At 39.5% G+C, this 22,277-nt stretch overlaps 1 protein-coding gene across 5 annotated transcripts in view; it reads right to left on the bottom strand.

Annotated features, from left to right (window-relative positions):
- The window catches only part of CACNA2D1 (calcium voltage-gated channel auxiliary subunit alpha2delta 1), a 359,566-nt gene extending 339,752 nt beyond the window's left edge, over positions 1–19,814 (bottom strand). For 4 of the 5 annotated variants that reach the window (XM_025151418.3, XM_025151425.3, XM_025151441.3 and 1 more), the window contains exon 1: positions 19,041–19,814. In XM_025151418.3, the coding sequence (XP_025007186.1) occupies positions 19,041–19,135 (95 nt within the window). In that variant the 5' untranslated portion in view covers positions 19,136–19,814. The remainder of the gene's footprint in view (positions 1–19,040) is intronic. The other variant, NM_001177322.5, reaches the window with a different exon arrangement.
- Positions 19,815–22,277: the final 2,463 nt, after the last annotated feature.

The following is a 22,277-nucleotide window of genomic DNA, read 5'->3' as shown; positions in this document are numbered from 1 at the left end:
TAAAATCCAAGAGGAGTAACTGTATTCTGCTGTCACCATGAAATCAACGGGTCCTCAGCAGGACCTCAGCCCCTGGTCCACAGCCACCAACTCAGCAGTGCCAGCTGTGTTTCCCCACTCTGGGCTGCAGTGCTCCACAAGTTTGGTGCTTTGACCCATGTCCCTGGCCCAGCTGTGCCCCCCCATCAGCATTGTGTGTGTCCCTTCAGCCCTGCACGTTGCCTGCCTGCAATGAAATTTTGCCTGTAATAAATTACATCAATTTTAAAAGAAAAGAAACTAAAAAGGAAATAGGAGAACAGGCAGTTTCTTATTGCTGGGTATAGGGAGAAAACTTAAAAAAAAAAAAAAGAATCCCTTACATAATCACAATAAACCAATGCAATTTTTTTTTTTTTTTTGTACAGAATTTTCCACAACCACAGGGACCACACAAAGGACTAAAACTGTCATGAAAAGGTACTGCTGTGCTACTGATCCAGAAAAGACAATGCCTTCAGTTCACTGTGTTTCTGTGCTTAACACCATGTTTAGTATCGTAGCAGTGTGCTGCAATCCTAAAACAGAAATCAAACCAAAGTATCAAAAAGGTTCTTCATTATGTGCAACTTACTTGCCATTATTACATTTTGAATATTTTCATCACTTTCTCTTTTCTGTAGACTATAAAATTATCTGTGAATATAAATGACAATAGGGGACATCAAAGAGAAGGAGTTAGGACTGCTGCATACAGACTGACACCAAATTTGTAACTTGCCTTTAACATAGTGATGCAGTTCTTTTTTTCATATATTCTAATTGGTACTGTTTGTAATTATAATGTATTTGGCCAATTAATTTTCAAGAATCAGCATTGTGCTGACCTCAGCAGCACCATAACTAAATGTACATTGTGAAGAATACTACTCTGATTTAAAAATACTTTTATGAAGCACTACAAACATTCAGTATCAGGGCAGGTGCATTTCCCACCTAACACCTATTTTCTGTGTGTAGCTAAGTAAATCCCAGCTAATCAATATGTCTGCAGTTAAATCTTTTTGTCTGAAAAAAAATTAACACAAATATGTAGATACTTTTTATGTCTGAAATTGTGTTCCTTCTAAAAAATAGAGCCTGTGCCTACAGCTAGTGCCAGTGTTTTCCCCACTAAGATACCGTCCCATTAACTAAACTGCTCAAATCTGGGAGAGCTTTAAAATACCTTCTCCTTTCTTTTCCATCACAAGAGCCATTCCCGGCAACCATCATTTCCAAGACCTGTTTATGGTATTTTTCATACTTTTGGATAATCTGGTTAATCTTAAGGAAAGCTCACAACTGAGTGAATTTATAGACCTTTAAAAGGAACACCCTTCTGGAGCTGAGCCGGTTAAGAGAATTGCTAAATCAGTGCTTGCTGATTGCTGAAGCCAACTGACGGGTGGCTGCTATATTTAGGATCCTCCTTACACCTGTCAAGAGACAGAGAGACAGCCAGTGAGAAGGAAAGTGTGTGCAACAGAGCAAGCAATCCAGAGACCTATCTCCTGTAGCAGAGAGCTAAAAATAAAAGCAACAAGAGCAATAAAAAAAAAAAACAGTAAAATCTTATTATTTATATTACCCCACTGTTCCATGACATGCTGTCAGCAAGCACTCCAAACCCACTGCAGACCTCATTAGTTATCAGCGATTCTGGCTTCCCACAGGAAGCCGCAACCATGCTCCAAGCTGGACGCCATCCAACTGTGTCAAACCTGGGCTCCTCAGGTGGATCCACCTCCCCGCTGCTGCCCAGCAGAAGGCACAAAGCCTTTCAACGGCGTTTTTGTTCCAAACTGAACTCCAGCAAATCCTTGAGCCTGTGCTAAGCTGTGCCACTGGTCACTGACACCTACAAACCAAAAGCTCCCAGGATGTCAATCTGATAGCACTTCTTCCTATATTAATGTTCCATATATCGGAATATAAATGTAAGAAAAAGAAAATCATGTCATTTTATTTAAATAGCACTGTACAACCAACTAGCAAAACAATCCTATTGTAAAGGCTTCAGATCCTTTTCCTGGCTTTAAACAAAAGAGTAATTCCAAAAGGAACAATATCTGAGTGTAACAGTAGCTTTCTTCCAACATATGGGTGCTTCCTTCCTCCCATCTCCTTTGCTTACTCCTTTGCAATCTTTGATCAGAAATATTTGGCTGTACGCAGATTAGGGATATACAAAAAGCATCACTGGGGAAGTAGGGAGAGTGATGCAATTTAAATTTACCCACGCACCCCTTTCTAAATTCTGTACAGCAATTCCTAAACAAAGAAACTTGAAACTCCACCTTTTCTGACTCCTATCACAATAACCTTTTAACCAGTATCTGATTCACCACCAGATTCCCTGCATTTTTTTTATTTATATATATTTTTTTTAACAGGAGACCAAATGGCTCTTAAATATTCTCCAGTGTTCAACAAACTAGAGCTATTTCTGACCAAATTCAAATTGTTTCAGTAACTATTACTTTCTCAGAAAGTAAGCCTAGTCCAGCCCAGCTAGCTATGGCAAAAGGTAAACATGTGATATTCCTAGCATCACACAGCTATTAGCAGTTTGATTCCATAAGTCTATGTCTAAAGCATGGTGTGTATTTTTGAAATGTTCTAGTGCTTTTTTTTTCTTTGTGTGTGTCATGTAGATTAACATTTAATAAATCCTAATTCAGCAGTTGCAGAATATCCTACTAGCTATCACCATACATTGTGAAGAGAAAGTGAAACGCTGCTTTATAGAATCAGTAGCAATACCAGCACATAGAAAACAGCTACAATATATGAAATGCTACTTCTACCAAAAACAATGCAACACCAACGTACTCATACAAAGCACGTCAGTCTGAACAGCTGCTAAAAATTCACTGAAGCTTGGAGGAAGATATTTTATTCACTGAAGCTTGGAGGAAGATATTTTAGTCTCTTCAGCCAACCATGGTTTGAAAACAGAATGTAATGTAATAAATGAAGGAATCTAACTCCTAAAATACATTAGTCGTACACAGCCCTACAAATATTTTTTAACTATTTGTAGCATAACTGGTGTTTCTAGAGATGTTTGCATGCTGAACATATTTGGTAAGAAAATTCATAGAACGATAGAATTGTTTGAGTTGGAGGGGATCCGTAAAGGTCACCTCGTCCAACTCCCCTGCAGTGAACAGGGACACCACAGCTAGATCAGGTTGCTCAGAACTCCATCCAGCCTGACCTCAGATGTCTTCAGGGATGGGGCAACACCACCTATCTGGGCAACCTGTCTCAGTGCCTCACCACCCTTATTATAAAAAACTTTTATACCCAGTCCAATTCTCCCCTCCTTTAGTTTTAAACCATATCCCCTTGTCTCATCACAACAAATGCTACTAAAGAAGGGGACACCCCTTCTTTCCTGTAGCTCCCCTTTAGATACTGAAAGGCTGCTCTCAGGTCACTTCACAGCCTTCTGTTCTCCAGGCTGAACAGCCCCAGTTCTCTCAGCCTGTCCTCATGGGAGAGATGTTCCATCCCTTGGATGATTTTTCTGACTTTCCTCTGAACACGCTCCAACAGGTTCACATCTCTTCTGCACTGAGGACTCCATATCTGGATGCAGTATTCCAGGTGAGGCCTCACCAGCACAGAGGGGCAGGATCACCTCCCTCATCCTGCTGGCCGTGTTTCTTTCAATCCAGGATATGGCTGGCTTTCTGGGCTGTGAGGGCACACTGCTGGCTCATGGCCAGCTTGTCACCTACCAGTACCCCCAAGTCTTTTATGGCAGGGCTGTGCTTCATCCTTACAACCCCAAGCTTGTATTGATAGTGGGAGTTGTCACAAGTCAGGTGCAAAACCTCGCACTTGAATTTGTTGAACCTCCTGAGGTTCCCCTGGGCCCACTGCTCAAGTCTTTTAAGAAAGAATCATCGAGTTCTAAGAAATCTTAAACCATGATAACATATTTTTACAAAATCTTAAGAGCCTTCCTTGTGCTATGTACTGGGCTAGCTAACATTCTGTCCTATCTGTCAGTAATGATGTCATCTACTGAAGATGTTACACCTGTCTGCTGAAAACTAAACCATATAGTTATTTAATATTTGCCTCTATTACAACCCTGTCTGTCCTGCATTATAATAATGATGAATACATAGAAGAAAAATTATAGGAAATGATTTGACATGCAAATTAGTATTCATAATATAACTCCTGCCAGCCATTATTTAGTCCCCTACAGGTATGATCAGTAAGCAGAATAAACCTTTAGGAGACATGAACTATATTGCTTTATCATTCCTAGGGATGCTGTTTCTATGCCAGACTTCCTGTCTATGGATCTCTGTCTCATAAGTTTATGTCATACAGTATTCATAATAATATGGGCATTGTTCCTTGACTGGAGCTTTTAAGTACTATGATAATAAGAGCGGGGACATGCATACATGGTGCATGCATTGCCGCTGTTTCAAGTCTGTACAGAAGAAAATTCATCTCCTGCTCTGAGAGAGTGAATAATTAAACTTATCATGCTAAATTGCACTGTGTATGATAAATTCTGCTAAATTACATTCAGAAATGCATAAGAGACAAGAGCTAAACCTTGTAATAGGTTCCCTCCTATATGTAATTTGTATGGCTTTTTAAATACTCTACTACCACAATAAATAAATAAATAAGTAAAAATCAGGGAAAACAGATTATTTCCATGCCAGTTGATTATTTTGTCCCACATCATGGTAACAAAAACGATCAAAATTTATTTTACTAAAAGATGTGGCATTAGACAAAAGCAGACATAAGTCATAATCACAATGTTTCCCACTGGGGTAGGTTGGCAGCAAAGATGTCATATATGTAGTAAATATTAAAATTATACACAGATCTGCTGAAAAGAATCCTCAAAATCAATAAGAAAATATATTGTATCTCGGAGCCATTAGCAATAATTCCTTCAGATGAAGTAAAAGCACTTGTTACAAAAATATGAAATTCAGACTACTGTAGCAATGTTTTACTGAGATCCATACTTTGATCCACTTCCTTATTTATACCTTCTTAAAAAAAAAAAAAAAAAACAGCTGGAGAGAAAACAGTTAAGCAACACAAAAAACTTCTCTTATCTCCTTTGTAATACAGGAATGAGTCTGTGATTTTCCTCTTTTGTTCAGATCTTTCTTCAGGTTTCTCTTCAGTATACAGTTAGAAGTTCAGTGGTTTAAATGCACCAGAAAAAGTTTTAGAGAATGAATCCATAAGCTACCTAGCTGTGCTATCAATACGTTTTGTGTATTTAATCTGAATTTCTGTAATCTTTATTTATGGGTTGAAACCTGCAAGGCAGCTGACAGCCTGAACAGGCACTCGCCTTTACATAATTCTAAGAGCACCTTATATTCAGATCTTTCTTCTTATCTGACTTAAAATAACAAAAATAAGTGCTTATACAGTGTATTACACTGTCCAATGAATTTTCTGTGCCCTTTTGAAGAACACAGATATGAAAGAGAACCTGGATAAGAATTGAAATAACCAACCCTGAACTTCCTGTTTTATTTTTGTAACAAATTTCTCAGCAGTTTTAATCCAACCCTAACATCACTTTCAAACCCCACCTGGTTTTGAGATACATAGAATAAGCTATTCTTCGGGAAAAATTAAATATAGCAATGATAAGACATTCAATTTGCATGGAGACATACATGCCGTTGTGAATGACTTAAACTGAAATAAAAATCAGGCGGTCATTAAACAGAGGTGTTTTAAAGCCCCAGAGAAATTTTTTACTGCATCATTTCAGCATCATTTCGGACTCTCAGAGAGCTACACAAACATTGTAATATAACAATACTTCACTTAAATAGCACTCATTTCAGCATTGATTTTGTTTAGATTGACATTGAGTGCTAGAAAGATTCTGTAATTGCTCCATTCTGAAAATAGACAGTATTATCAGCCAAGAAAACCTTCATTTCTTCATTATCCAATTTTCCCAGGTGAAAGAAATGTCACATGGAGGATGTGTGTCCAAGTCAAATCACACAGTAAGAAATCACAGACGGGAATCTAAATTGCTCTTGAATTAGAAACTCCATTCCACAGCAACAAACAAAACTGTGTGCCTCCTACAGACTATATTTGCCTATCATATATTTATTTGAAGACTTTGGACTAAAACCCACTCACAGTACAGCAAATTTAAAAGGAAACAAGCTTGTTTTATCACTTCATGGGGACTGGAGGGATGCTTCACTGTTGGAAATACAAGCTGCTTTATTTTAAACAATCTTGGAATTAATCAGTCTGCAGAACTCCAATTTACAGGATGTCTGTTTGGCCATTAAGAAATTCTTGACTAAATTCTACCCAAATATATGTCATTAAGTGATAGTGTATACACCTAGATCTGGTACTCCCAAAACATAAAATTTCAGGTGCATGTGAAATTTCTCAAATTTGCCTATGGTTACTCACCAAAAACCCCAAAGAATAAAGGTAGAGCTAAACGCTCACACAAGAAGCGTGAGTTTCCCACCCAGTTAGGTAACTAAGAATGCTAGGGGCATTTCAGTGATACACTGCTGACGTTTCCCATTAATTTTCAGGAAAAGTCCAACCTATGAAATAATTCCCACCTAGTGAAGGGTTGTACCGATTATTGAAGTCATACAGATTAAAAACCACAGGACTAACCAGCTATTCTCTTCCTGCAGTGGAACAATGCTCTAGCAACACAGAAAATCCAAACATATCTCAGAAACATCTCTTTGCTTATGGGTTTCTTTATGCTTTTGGGTTCAAAGCAGAGATTTTGGCCAATACCTCCCTTTCAGTTCTCAGAGACAGGTGCTTCTGCAGTCTCTCCCTGAATTGGAAGCTATTACTAGGTTTTCATTGCCATAGACAAGGTACATTCTTTTCAGCCTTACCAAAATTAACTGTGAAATCCAGCTATCTTGGAAATCTTATGTAGAAGTTCATTTTGACCAATAAGGTACAGAGCTTAGTAACTTGTGCTTCCTAATTATCAGGTATTTAGCTTTACTACCTAATAACGTACTTTTAACCCAGATTTTTTAAAGACTGATTAGCTCTTTTTTCTATGAACAGATTTATCCCATGGAGAATAATGGGACAATTGTAGATCAGAATACTATTCACTAGAAAGAACTAGGTCCCCAGGTAATTAGATATGTAGAACCAAATATTTAATCACTGATGTTTAACCTGTGCTTGCCAAGCTGAAAGCATCATAATTGAGAGCATAATATCTTTGTTTGTTGAAGCGTGGATATCTGTGAGAATAATTGAGCATTTTCATGCAAAGCTACCTTGCAGGCCGTAGAAATAACTTATTTGATGAATAAATGGCATTATGCAAAGCAAAATCACAAGCAGCAAAATATCAGCAGTCAAAGCATTACTCCAGACATCTACTACAATATTAGTTATAATTATTTTTTAATTTTATTTCTCACCATCCGAACAAGTGATGGGTGCTTTTAATTCCAGTCTCAGCTTGAGAAAGTGCATCGAGATTAGTAACACACAGCAAAGATACTACCCGAGTACTGCTAATAAGAATGAAGCTATCACATCAGAATTTCATCCTATGGCCTCATCATGTACTAACATCGCATTTCAGAATAAACAGAGGTGCACAAGAGAAAAAAAAAATAGATTTCATACTAGAAGGTGAACAAATTATTCAGGTGTGCATAATGAGGGGTTAAAATAAATTACTTCTCTCATTCCTACCATTCTAAATTGCAGTACTGAGCTCTACAACTAATTGCTAAATAAAAAATAAAGAAATAAATAAGAAACACAAAAAAGTAAACTGTGAAAGTCACTTAAAACCATCCCTCATATTTCTAGATGCTGAAGTATTTTAATAAGTATTTCTTCCTAACAACTCTATATGTCTATAAAAATGTGCTTTTTTCCTAATTTCAGGGAGTGTTTTTCAGTGCCTTCCAGCACTGAAGAGCTATGAAGCTCTTTTTTACATGGACACTTGTTCAGTGGGGCACAGACAATGAAGTGCTGCCAGAGCTTATCATTTAAAAGGAAGACAAATGACCACATCTGATATCACGCATGGTTTCCTTGCAATATCTTACTATTCCCCTTTGTATAGCCTAATACAATCATGTACTACATTTTATTCTATATAATTTTTACAATGAGGCCTTGACAGTGATGACTTATTCTGGGGGGATGAAACCTGTATGTGCTTAATCAGAAATTATTTTATGTGGATTCATCCCTGCAACTGGAATTTAAATGATACAGGACTGATATTCATTTTGCCGAAATTACACCGGTGCAAAGAAGGATGAAATTGGGTACCTCATCATTTCCAAAGACATTTAGAGTATATGCAACAAACCAATTAATCCATCATGTATTTCTAATCAGTTAGAAGGACCAGATTCTGCTTCCAGTTACCTCAAACCTTTTCCCCATGTGTATTGTATAATGAAATCTCCACAAGACATGTTCCTGAATATATTAGCAGTCCTGTCCCAGTATAATCTAAAATATCTTCAGAATAGATGAAACTCTAATCCAGAAGACTCCAAGACAAGAAAAGTGGCTCAGTAAATAATAATAATTAAAAAAAAAAAAAAAAAAAAAAAGCCCAAACCAACTGTAACATCAACATTTCTGCTGTAAATGTTACTGGGCAAGGCAAAGTAATTGCTATGAAAACTATGCAATTCCTACTTGAAATCTTAGCTGCCTCAGTGATTATCAGGCAATTAGTTACCTTTAATGGCAATCTTAAGCATGTTCCTAGTCCATAAATGGAAATCAGCTGATGTCAGACCCCCCAAACAGCACTAATTACATACTTCTGTGATCATCCCTCTCACAAAAGTGGGACGCCTTGCAATATGCAACAGACTTGTTCAAGCAGGATGACAGTGGGGTATCATTTCCATTTTAGAAATGGAAACAGAAGAAATAAAAATAGCAATAGCCAGTGCCCCAAGAGAAGTGGGTAACAGGTCAGGTTAATGAGCACAAGCATCACAAGTCATATTGGCTTGTGCTGTATCCAGCTATTGCCTTTATTTTAATTAGAAAATGTCAAACATTCACAGTCCACTTTTCAGATAAGCCAGACATCTACATCTCCAACTGATTTCAACAGTGTGTACAATGTGGTAAAGGAGCACAGCTAACAGGCAGTGTTGGCATGAGTCAGATATGCTGCCTTTTTTTCCACTGTACAGTCTGCAGATTTTTGCTGACTCCTGTTAGTTTCTAAAAATGCTGGTAAGCTTATGTTTTACAATCTGTGTGCACTGAAGAAGTACTGATCACAGGGATTAATTTCTTCAAACTCCCCAGATCTCCAGTTACCAAAAGGAGCAGATATGATGGTACCTTTCCACAAAGATTCGATAAAAAAGAAAATCCTTGAGGAACCAGAGTATTTTCCAGCCAGGAAAGATTTAGTCATGCAAGTATCTGAAGCAAGGTGGGAATATAGCAGAAAAAAAAAAAATCTTTATAAACAAGCCTTCACAGCTTAAGAACACTCACCAACTACAGAAGGCTTTGGAGGCATTAACTAACAAATTAATCTTGACAATAAACCCTTGCTTGACTAAATGGTAAAATGCTTCAGCTTCCTATTTTACTGATGAGAGAAATCAGTGTGTGAAATGAAGGTGCAAAAACTTAAGTGATAATGCAAAGCAGGTAACAAAAGGCAGATAATAATGGAGAAAGACAGTACTAATGAAGTGCTCAGCCAGGATACATGCAGCTGAAGTTGTACACCACAGGAAAATCAAATAAAAGAAACTATTACCACTCCTATTACTTTTTTTTTTTTTTTTTTTTGTAGAATAGGCATGAGTTAATTCATTTACAACAAAAGGCCCAAATCATATACATATTTGCTGCATTAGGAAATACACAAACAGCTGCACTCATCCAAAAGAAGGAAAAAAATCCACAGAAGATCATGGTACAAGAAAACTCATTACTTAACACATGTAATTTCCCTCTTTTGTCAGGCATTTGTTTATCCCTCCACTTTAACTGGTCTCTGAACAACAACAATAAAAAATCTGACAGACCTGTTGCATCCATCTGTAAAAAAAAAAAAAAAAGTAAACTACATATCAGACTAGGAGAAAACAGAGACATACAATAACCTCTACAGGAAATCTCTAACTACTTACTGAAGGAAACTATACTATGTGTTACATTTTATCCTAATACAATACATTAAAAGAAATCAACCATATTCTGCAAAAATAAACATCTACATTGACATCGGCACATGAGGACACTGCAATTCTTGATTAAATTCACAGAATGCTGTGCCAGCATACCTTTTTGGGCAGAGCACTCCCCAAATAAGGAGCACTACATCTGAATACAGGGCTACATTTAGGATCCATATAACATATCTACGAAGTGGGCTATTCAAATCCATACTGGGGGAAATAATTACTCTGAGGGTCCATTCAGCCATTTATGAAATTAAGCATTTTTGAACTAGTCCACAATAGAGTATTATAAATCAAAAGCTGAGTTTTAATGGAACGATGAGGTTGTCACCCCAACATTTCAAAACTTTAATGGGATACTGGACCTATGTGTGCAGAAGTTACTCAGTTATAAAAGTGTGGAAAAAAAATAGTACAAATCTTAACTGAGTTAGTATAATTGTGTTTTTCTGCAAACTGCCATATCATAGCTATTAGAGGGAATTTTGATGAGAAGGGAAGATCCAAATGAGGACAATTATGAGTGGAGGTTTTCACTCATGCCATATCTGTAGGTGAAGTCATGCCTAAAATCACAGTTTGACCTCTGAAATTCATACTTGTGGTCATATCCACTACTTGATTCCTTTAATTCCTGCAATACCAAGAACCAACAGAAGCTCTTCCAGATCAGAGTGCAAGGCATTTCACTTCACTGTCTTTGGCTTTATGAGGATTCATATGGAGATATGCACCCAGGGCTCAGGCCCCCAGCACAAGAAAGACGTGGAGGTGTTGGAGCGGGTCCAGAGGAGGGCCATGAAGATGAACAGAGGGCTGATGCACCTCTCCTATGAGGAGAGTCTGAGGGAGTTGGCCTTGTTCAGCCTGGAGAAGAGAAGGCTTCAGGAAGACCTCACTTTGGCCTTCCAGTACATAAATGGAGTTTATAAACAGGAGGGAGAGTAACTTTTTACATGGGCAGATAGTGATAGGACAAGGCGGAATGGTTTTAAACTAGAAAAGGAGAGATTTAGGTTAGATATTAGGAGAAAATTCTTTATTCAGAGTGGTTGGGCACTGGAACAGGTTGCCTAGAGAAGCTGTGGATGCCCCTGGAGGTGTTCAAGCCCAGGTTGGATGGGACCCACAGTGGGAACTTTAGAGCTAGATGCCCTTTAGTGTGCCTTTCAACTCAAACCATTCTATGATTCTATGACATACCAGAGTCCAGGACTCATTTTTCTCCTATGGAACAAGTTTCATTATCAAGAATCCACACTATGATGTATGGCAAATTTTTCCTCATTTCAAGAATGAGTACACTTCCTTTTTACTATTGTTTATGACTGCCTTCATGCAGAAAGAAAAATGCAGCATGGTATTAAAAGTGACGCTGAGATAAATGGCACATCTTGATTTAGGCCTTAGTCCTGCCTAGGACCCTTGCCTAGAGACTTTTTATAACTTTATTTAAATAACTATTTGAAAGAAGATTTAGTCCACGTTTAGGAAAATCTGATACAAAGTCCAGCAAAGGTTAGGGACTATATAGCTGTTTTTAACACTTCAAATCAGCCTACTAGAGGTCTGCAGAAAGGGACAGGAGATGGAAACAACTGAGGCACAAAATTATTTGGATGAAACAAGTTCAGCTTTTCTCCTTCTAATAAAAATATATATATATATATGATTTTCCATTTTATTACTACAAAAACTACATTTCAGACTCAAAAACTCTTTCATGTTCTCATTTACTTTACAAATCATACGTAAAAAAAAAAAAAAACCTGAACTAATATATGCCTCCATGAGAAAGAAAGCAACTGTTGTGCAAAAGACTGTTAGCCCATACAGTGCACAGCACAAATTACTGAAAAGAAAAATAAATAAATCCTGTTTTTGCTGCTTTCCATATTCATAGTTCTGGAGAAACAGAAGAAACATTAAGAAATGTTTAAACTGCTATATAGAAGATCTGCTACAGTCAGGCTGTAGCCCTTTTCTCAAAACTCTTAAGTGAGGACTGAGAATGTAATTTAAAAAGAGGGTGAAAAAAAACAATAAAACATTTTTTTATAAGAGTCAGCAATATTATAACTTCACATTCATATTCTACGGGTATTTCAGGCCTGCCTCAGATTTATAAAAAGTCTGATTTTGAATTGCTGTAATTAACTGCAAAAGCTTGCTGATTTGTTGATGCAAAATAATATCAATCTTTTTCACAAACTTGTTAGAATCTTTGTAAATAAATAGCAAAACATTTTATAAAAAGCAGACTCAGCTTCCTGTCTTTGTCATCTCTTTGCTGCTGGTGCACAGAGAAAGGCATTATGGGGAGGGACAAACGAGGACTTTTCCCTCACAGAGTGCTAGCACTTAAGGCAGGGAGGAAGGAAGGTGTGAACAATTGAGTTAGAAGAGTAGGTCAATAAATAGTTCGGGAAACACTGGAGATGGAAAAGACAAATCCCTCCTGATCTGCATGGCTGCAGGCATGCATCATTAATTTTTAGCTATTAAAAAGTGCTGAGGTGTATTCCAAAAGCCATCACTCTTAGGATGATTTTATTTATTTATTTATTTTTAAAGACTATCAATGGCACTTTTTAATTTCAGCAGCATAGCCTGGACCTAAACTGAGAATATCCAACACATGAGCATCACTGAACAATAAATTGAGAGTGGTAGAATTTTCACTGTCAGTGTTGCATATTAAATGCATGAACACTCATGAAACACTTTGTATTTTACACTATACAGCTTAATATTCTGCAAACAATATTGGTTCCAGTTCTTTTTTATTGCTGTAGATCCAGAATGAAGAAGAATCGTGCCACTGTGTAATGGCAATAACCAATTTGCTATAGCAAGCGGTGGCGTAACTGCTGCAAAATGAGGCTCTTGGCCTGATCATAAAGAACACAGCATTAACCGATACGCTTCGAGAAAAGTTGAACAGGATCAGGCTATTATAAATGAGACAAGCGATATTAATCAGAGCTGTATCCTCAAATGCAAATCGTTATTCATTGATACTCGTCCTTCAGCACCTGGAGAGGAATGGAAAAGCCCATGCAGGAATGGGCTAGGTGCAACCACAGACACAAAGCACAGGCATTGCTTAGTGGTAGGAAGAGTAACAGTTATTATTTCGTGCTTTTTTTTTTTTTTTTTTTAAACCTTCTGTGTATTTTCAAGGTGCTAGATATGTTTTACTTTAGCACTGAGAACACTGAGCTTTCTTTCTTTCTACCAAGAAGTCTGATTCAACATTTACAAGAATATGGAGTATGGCATCTGGCTCTGCCAAATTCTATTTATGGTCCAAAAAATTTATTCCAGTGTTACATTCTGCTAAATCTTTTCTTTTGCTATGGCAGATGTTTTAACAAGGCACTTGAGAACAACATTTTCTGTAGCCCATATCAGCACTTGCCACTACCATTTTTATAAACACTCTGGGCACAATACGTATCCCAAGCATACAGGGATCAAAAGCTGTTGTGATGCTGAAAAAAAATATATGTATATATAATAATAATAATAAAAAAGTACAATACAGTCTGGGGCCCAATTCTGCTTCTACTATGTTCAACAAAGAGAATGAGCTATTTTTCCTCTTAAACTACTAAAATGCTCCTGAATCATAAGCCCTATCTGGCAGGGTTTTAAGTCAAACATCAGTCTGGAAGATAATATTGCCTTGGCTAAAGGATTCTCACAGAAGGGAAGAATAGAGAATAAAGGCATAAGCATGTCAAATCACAGTTATCAGTGGGCAACTACAGTCTATTTTTGTGGGCTTTTTTTGTAACAAAAGATTAAAGTAATAATAATTTGACCGTGCTTCCATCAATTTAAAATGCTCTGCTAGATAAATATTTTTTAAGATTCGTACAACAGGCCTTCTATGTAACAATGAATACACTGCAGACTAATGTGCTGACAAGCCCCAGCTCTCTTTCTAGCAGCTGAATTCTTGGATAAAATCATTTTGCAGGGTATGAGCAATGCAGCTCTGAAAATAGCATCACTGCAAAATGAAAGATGGCAAGAGCCTCTACAATGCTGATTTATTTCAATGAAATTTCATATTTTATGATCAGTCTCTATTTTAATGTTTTCATCGGAATTTTCATACCTAATAAATGTAAAATTATAGAATTTGCGAGCTTCAAAGCCCCAACATAAATTGTTAAGAGGGAAACAAAAGCAAACAACAACAACAACAAAAAAAAAACAGAATAATAAAAAATAACCATTCACAATTTACATCATAAAGTATGTAAAACAGAAAAGTGCTTTGTGGATCCAAATAATAATTTGCATATATCACCACCACATGTGCAGAAACGCTCACAAAAAGAAAACAACACCAATCAACAAGCTGTTTTGCACTGATCTTTAATTACGTTCCGACTAGAAGAATGGATTGGGGCAGTACTTCTAAAAATGTGTGATTTTATAAATCATGCATAACTCTCTGCATCCAGACATGTGCTGCTAAGAAAACACTAAGAGGTGATATTGCACTTCCCTGCCTTACACCATCTTTTGGCTTTCTTTCCAAAGCACTGCTATGAAGGTACACATCAGATTTTTTCCTTATAATGACAATTTTTAAATAGACTGTAAAATAGAAATTTCAAATGAGAAGGAGCCCAATATTTTACTACCTACTAATGGGGTTGTATTTTCTAATTAACATCAACTGTAAATTTGGCATGCTTTTTTCACGGATTTTAAGCTAAAAAATGAGACTGTATGTATATAAGTGATGTCAAACTCCCCAGCTATACTGGTAGAAACAGATGAAAAGGACATATTGTAAATATCTTCCATCTACATTCAGTCACTGATTTATATAGCAGGCAGTGCTACGTACCAAGCCTAGCAACATTTTCACTAAGACCTACACTGGTTAGGTTCACGTGAAGAAACCAAAAATATGAACTCCCCAGTTGTGCAAGCCCTAATGCATATGACTCATACAGACTTCCCTGAGTTGTCCTAATGACACCAAAACAGTAAGGATGATTCAAGCGAATAAGAAATAGGAATACACAGCTTCTTTTCTAAAAACATCTTTGGCTTTTATGCCTGCACACACACACATACACACACACACACTTGTATGTATGTTATTCAATTCCCTGTATATTATTATCTTCAGATGTTTTATACCAATTTATCTAGTTAGCAGATCTATCTTGAGTGTAATGTATAATTTATTCTCTACTCAAATACTCAAACATATGGAAAAAACAGAGAATGAGTAGAGAAGGAAAATTAGAGAAAATAAAATTAGCTACATCCAGAATGCATGTAATTGTAGAAATAGCACTATTGATATTGAAAGCTTTTAGTCCTATGTTTATCAAAAATCAAAATATCTAGCTCTGTTTACGTTTTATCAGAATAGCCAGCCTTACCTGGAAGCAGTAGGTCCATCTCTGTATCAACTGATACTGATTATCAGTAGAAATATCAACACTACTAAGACATGCAGCTCCAAAAGTCTACTTAGGAATTTCAGCATTTTTAAACCAGTTTTTAAACTCAAGACTATCTGTTCTGGTGCAGGAGAGATAACAGAGCAGTAATAGAGTCCCATGCCACCTTTACCAAGCAACATGCAAAACTACATGTACATGACAGTATATTTTTCACAAAATTCTGTATAGAAATAGATGATAAAGAAATAAATAATCCTATAAGAAGGAAGTGCATTGCATACAGTGTTAGTAATGGGGACACTGTGGGTATAAGGACAGGAGAACCGTATATAGTGGTATTCTCACGTAAGTGCAAAATATCTGCAGTGCTGCATGTACAACTGAAATATTTGGAGTTTCCATGTTAAAAGTAAAAGCATATACTAAAAGAGCTAACATATAATAGATGCCTGATACATAATACAATGAAAACAATACCTTTTAGCAAAATCTCTAATGTATATTATCAGTAGGTAAGCCTTAGATCTAAAGATCAAGACATAATTATTTCTATTCTTAAGCTGTTCATTAAAGGAAGTCTTCAGTATTTGCAGTGAAATGTTCCAACAGACGAAGCAACAAATGTGTTCACACCACCTGCTCAGATTTGCAGTGAGGAATTAAGGCTCCCATTTCATAGAGCACAGACCTCCACTTGAAATTCTCTGTACATCGCTGGGCAAATATACCAAAACCTTTTTGCCATGTCAGCGGAGTAAAATGAATCCAATGCCTGAGATTCTATCAAACAGGCACTGCTTAAACATTCGCTAATTTTTGCTAAATATACATCATGCTGGAGTGGTCCTGTATTGGTAATATACACTTTTGAATGCTTTAGTAAAAGGACATTAAAAATACCTGCTGATGCAGAAGAAACAGAAGACTGGAGGAAAAGTGATGGTACAGTGACGAGTTGATGAAATCACAAACTACACAGCCCTCAATATGCACATTTTCATACAACAGTTGGGCAATGCTGCTTCCTCAGCATAACTTTTCAACTAAAAGAAAACCAGACTGAAAATAATGAGAAAAGGCAGGTCACTCAGAACACAGTATCAGCTAATCTTTGCTTCTTCAATTATTAATATATCTTCTTTTCTTCATTCTCTTCTGGTTTTTTTTTTTTTTTTTCCTCTCCTATCTTTAATATTCTTAATATAAAATCCTTCACTTTAAGGGCATTCCTATTTGTGTCACTTCTCTTTGTTCTTCCCCATTTGTGATCTGCAGCAGGAAATAAATCCCCACGAACTGTGAAGGCTTAAAAGAGAGATTCAGAAAAATGTTTTCTCTTTCACCTGTTACATCATTGCTTTTGCAAAGCAGCTCTCCCTCTATCAACCTGTTGTGCTGTCTCCTAAATTAATCAAGCCTCACTTGCACTTCAGTTTCAAAAGGAGAAACATTACTATGAAGGATGGACAGGTGCTATAGATTATTTCTATACATTTTTCAATGGAGTAATAGTGGGGAAAAAAAGAAAGCTAACGGTAAGTAGTTTGCGTTGGACATGAAAATGCTGCTAACATCATATTCATAGTTACTTAATAACAGGTATAGTTTATTCTTTGAATTGCGTTAATATAACATGCTTCCCTGTTGACAATTTCTATTATCATGACTGGCAGTAAAGGTAAATTCTGAAGGGAAATGGCAAACACGGGCAGACGTGAAAAATAATTTTAAATAAATATCACATAGTGTAATGCTTAGAAGTGATCTAGAGTTCTATTTGAAATTATACAACCTTCTTTTTCTACAATCTTTTTATTTCACCAGGTTCTCTATTTCCCTCTCTCTTAAAATTAGATTAACCCGTGCAGAAGATCAGGCGTGGTTGGTTGTGTATGATACACTTTAGCAATACAGAAAGAAACAATCAGATACGGGAGCTCAAGCACAGGGACAGCACTGATGCTTTAAATCTTATTTTTATATGGTACGTCTTTATAAATAGCAAAATATTATGTTTAAGATAATTTTCCCTTCGATGAAAGGCTACACGTATTCAGTTTAGAAGACACGAAGTGGTCATTTTACACTTATCTCCGTATTCCTCTGTAACAGAACCGAAACTCAGAACCGAATCCAATTATAACAACCCACCAGCAGTACTAAGTGGTGAAAATGCATTGCTGGTAATTGCTGTAAACTCATCCTTCTGCACGGAGTGAACGAGGGCAATAAATTCCACCCAGTGTTAAACAATGGGGGAAGACTGCCATCAGCACCGTTTTTCTTATGTAAAATGCATTAAAGTGAGTCATCCGCTTAAAAGTTCCTTACTGATAGCTTCAACCCAGATCAGGCACTAAGTGCTTCAACATAATAATAATAATAATAATGCAAAAAAAAAAAAAAAAAAGGTGTGGAGGAAAAAAATAAAAGGAAGACAACACGGTCATTAGTTCACAGAGCTGATTTCAATCTGTAGCCGAAGCTCAAAGATGATGAATTGGATTATTTTTGCCCTTGTATTGCCTGCCTTCATTATGTGATTCTCGCACGGCTCTGGGCAGCAGTTTCATGCTAATAAGCACACGGCGCTTTAAAGATTCCTGCCCCCCAGGCATGCCAAAACAAGCTCTGTTCGCACCGAGTATCACCTCCCCTCGCAAAGGTGCTTTTGGGAGGCGCAGATTCCAAGGCCGGCTCTTGGGCTCGTGGAAGGAAACAGTCCCTTAGTTGAGTGGCTTTAAGCTCGCTACAAAAGCCGGGCTTGTGCACATGCGTGCGCACACACGAAACCAACACGAACAAACACATACATAAAACAAACCCCGGAGCTGTCAAAACACTCCCGGTGCGCACTGGCGTGCGGCCAGGTGCGAATGAGCGGAGCTCCGGGCAGCTCCGTCCTTCCTCCTAACGGCTGGCAATATCGCCCCGCCGTTCATTTGTTTCTAAAATCTATCAAGTTTTGATTTTTTTTTTTATTTTTTATTTTTTTAAGAGCTCCCGAACTCCTGCCAGACCGAAATAACCCCGGTGGGAGGAGGGGGCGGGCTCCGCGTAACTCGAAACTTTCCTCCCGGCACGGCTCGGCCGCCGGGCTGTGTATATTTAGCGATGTCGGAGGCACAGCCTTCTCCTCCAAAAGTCCGACTGCCACCGGGGGACGGTCCCCCCGGTTCCCCTCTTTGCCCAGCCGATCCCCTGCGGCTTTCCCTCGCCGCCGCTTCCCACGCAGAGTTACTTTTAGCAGCGCTCGGTACCGCTGTCCCCATCGCCGGGAATGCCCTCGGCCCGGCGCTGCCCCCCGCCCCTCTCCCGGTGCTGCCCCGGAGGCACTTACGTGGTGGGCGAAGGGAACGGGCCCTCCGACGAGTGGTTCATCACCAGAGACTGGAAAAGTGTCAGGCTAAAGACCAGCAGCCAGCCAGCAGCCATCTTCCTGATCGAAGATCGATCCCTCTTTATTTTTTTTTTCCCCCAAGTCGGCGAGACGGTAATAATAATAAATTCAATTATTGTGCGTGCCGGGTGTGGGGGGGCCGCCGGTTTTTAAAGGCTCCTCCGCTGCCCCCGCCCGCCCCCTGGCACAGCCCAGCGATGTGCAGGGAGCGCGGCCGAGGGTGGGGAGGAGGAGGAGAAACGATGGAGATCAGTGGGTGGAGAGGGGGAAGAGAGGAGCGAGCGAGAGAGAGGCACTCCACTCTGTTACTCCGGCAGCAGCTCCAGCTTCATCCGATCCGCCGCCATCAGCGCTACTTTTGTAACGGATCCCCGCTCACTCCGTGCGTGTGTCCGCTTCCTTGATTTATCCCCGATTGCGGAGCAGCAGCAGCAGCGGGGGGAGGGGGGGGAGGAGGAGGAAGAGGAGGAGGAGGAGAAGAAGAAGAAGAAGAAAAAGAAGAGGAGGGAGGCGGTGTGGGGGCTCCTGAAGGGAGAGGAGGGAAGGGAGAGTTGGCGGCGGGCGGCTTTCTCCTGGCTGCTGCCTTCCTGCCGGCGGCAGGAGCGGGGGCGGGCGGCGGGCGCTGTACGGCCGCGCTCCTTACATGGAGCGGGAAGCTCCGGGCCGGGCCGGGCCCCCGGGCGGCGTGCCGCACCTCTGAGCCTCCCGCGCGCTATTTTTAACAGCGCTTCGTGCCTCTTTTAATCCCTCTCCCCCCCCCTCCCGCCTCCTTCTGGAGGGGCAGCAGCCGCACGCCCAGCAGTGCGCCCAGCCTGGGCTGCATTCATATACTCGTATGTATATGGCTCTCTGGAGGGTCCCAGCAGCACCTCCCGGTGCGGGTCTCGCTGCACGTCCCCGGGCTCCGTCCTCCTCAACCGCACCTCTAACGCGTGTATTGTTTGCAGAGCCCTCGGACAACTCAGAACACTGGTTGTCTTTCCTTTATGTTCACATACACCCTTCTCTGTGGCAGCTATACATTCTCCGTGCAAAGTAAACTGGGGAAAGATTGCTTTGGTAATTTAATAAAGCAATTAAAAGTTCGCTAACAGCTTTTCACTAAAATTTCTTTTCGTTCTTTCCTTCTTTTTTCCTTCTGCATTTTTGGTAATTAGTCCAACAGGTGGAAATGAAAGAGCAGACACTGTTCACACTGTTCTCACATCCAGTGTATCAAAGAGTGCCATAACCTTGAAGGTATTAATTCACAACAGCCTCTGTAAAACAGGAAAGTGTTCATCTCTCTATTAAAGGTGGCAGAAGGACCAAAGCTGAGATCCACAAATGGAGAACTGAGGGTTTGCATTGCCTGGGCTCCATGCCAGCACGATATTTCAGTTGCAATCTGTAAACCATGCAGTCACTCATCCACATTGTTTCTGGATTGGAGCTGGCACTTCAGAGCTGGTGGGAAGAACTCCCAGTTGTCGTCACCTATCCACCTACCCGTAGGTACGTAGGATTTAGGGTTTGGATGCAAATCTAAAATAGCAATTTCTATAACAGTACTGCAGCCTGTAAACTCATGCAGTCAGAGTAGTATCTACAGTCCAGCCTCAGGTCTCCACAGGCCTTGCTGCTTTGCCACATCACATAGCAACGCTTCAGATTCAGCTATAACTTCTCATCCAAGCACCTCTGCTGTCTTAACAGGGTGTGGGGGCACCAACGATCTCTGCTATAAGGTGCAGTGGACAACTACGGAGCCACAGGTATGGGGTAATTTCTTTGACAGATGTACTGTTTCATAGGGTTCACTGATATGACATCCAAGATGGGGAAAAGACTTTGCAAGTGGAGTATAGGATTGGAGAAATGCATGGGGGAAAGTGCCTTAAAATGTGGTGTGGTTCAGGTCATACGAGGCCATGGCAACTTCTCTGGGTGCAATTTAAGGCATCTCCTCCCTCTCCTGGCCCCGCTCTGTTTAAGGCCAGTATATAAAGGGAATCAGTCCATTTCTGAACATGAATATTCCCCCAGAATTGCTGGTTCTGCTGCTTGCTAGCATCCTCAAGGTCAACATGAGTTCATGCCTGAACTCTGCTGGGGTCTTCTGTGTTCTCCTATTAGAACACCTACAGCATATTTGGTGATGGATTAACACTCCAACCTTACCCATTTAGAATAAGGAATGCAAATGCCCCACATGGCAGCTTGCCCAACCGAAGGACACAACATTCCCTCAGCTCATCTCTGTCCAGCAGTAAAAGTGCTCATGTCAATTCTCAGCTCTGCTCCCCATGTAGGTCCATATGCTGCTAGCCAAGCCATGGTCACAGGGCTGGCAGTAAGGTGCTCTGTGCTGAAATGGACATGCAGAAAGGGTGCACAGGTTGGTCAGAGCTGAGACAGTGCAAATGGCTGTGCCAGCCCACATGGGAAATGGTTTGGAGGGGTGAGAGAGTAAGCAAGAGTGCTCTCACTCAGACATACTGTTTCAATATTAAATACAGGATGAAAAGAAAAATCAAAGAATGGTAAAATAAAATAATAAATACAAAAGTATAAGGTTACACAGAAATACTTTTTTTCATCTTTAGTGATGCTGCATCCATCATTTATAGAGCTCCTGAGGGAAGTAAGTATTGTGATTCGTAATTCTAACAAGTTCTTTACAGACAGAGTGGTGAGGTGCTGGAACAGGCTGCCCAGAGAGGTTGTGGATGCCCTATCCCTGGAGGTGTTCAAGGCCAGGTTGGATAGGGCCCTCAGCAGTCTGGTCTAGTATTAGATATGGAGATTAGTGGCCCTGCATATGGCATGGAGTTGGAGCTTGGTGATCCTTGAGGTTCCTTCCAACCCAAGCCATTCTATGATTCTATGAACAGCAGTAACACATGGCTAGCAATGCAACAGTGCAATGCATGGGTGGTTTGGCACCCCATCTAGCAGGGTAAGCTCCAGCTTGTGACTGTTTCAGCAGTGCTAATACATTGCAATGATAGCTGAAATGCAAAAAAGGAGCTGGAGAAAAATATTGCTGTTTTTATTGTAGCACTGTTTGAAACATCAAATCTATGGTGTTCTTTACTGCTGAATAACAAGACTCCCTGCAAGGTACTAACCTTACAATGAACTCCACTTAGGTGCAGCTGAATGCCTCCCTGGAGCACACTAAAACTCAGGGAAGAA

The sequence above is a fragment of the Gallus gallus genome, chromosome 1 (assembly GCF_016699485.2).
Source record: "Gallus gallus isolate bGalGal1 chromosome 1, bGalGal1.mat.broiler.GRCg7b, whole genome shotgun sequence".
NCBI lineage: Eukaryota > Metazoa > Chordata > Aves > Galliformes > Phasianidae > Gallus > Gallus gallus.
This window is presented reverse-complemented; position numbering and strand designations above follow the sequence as displayed.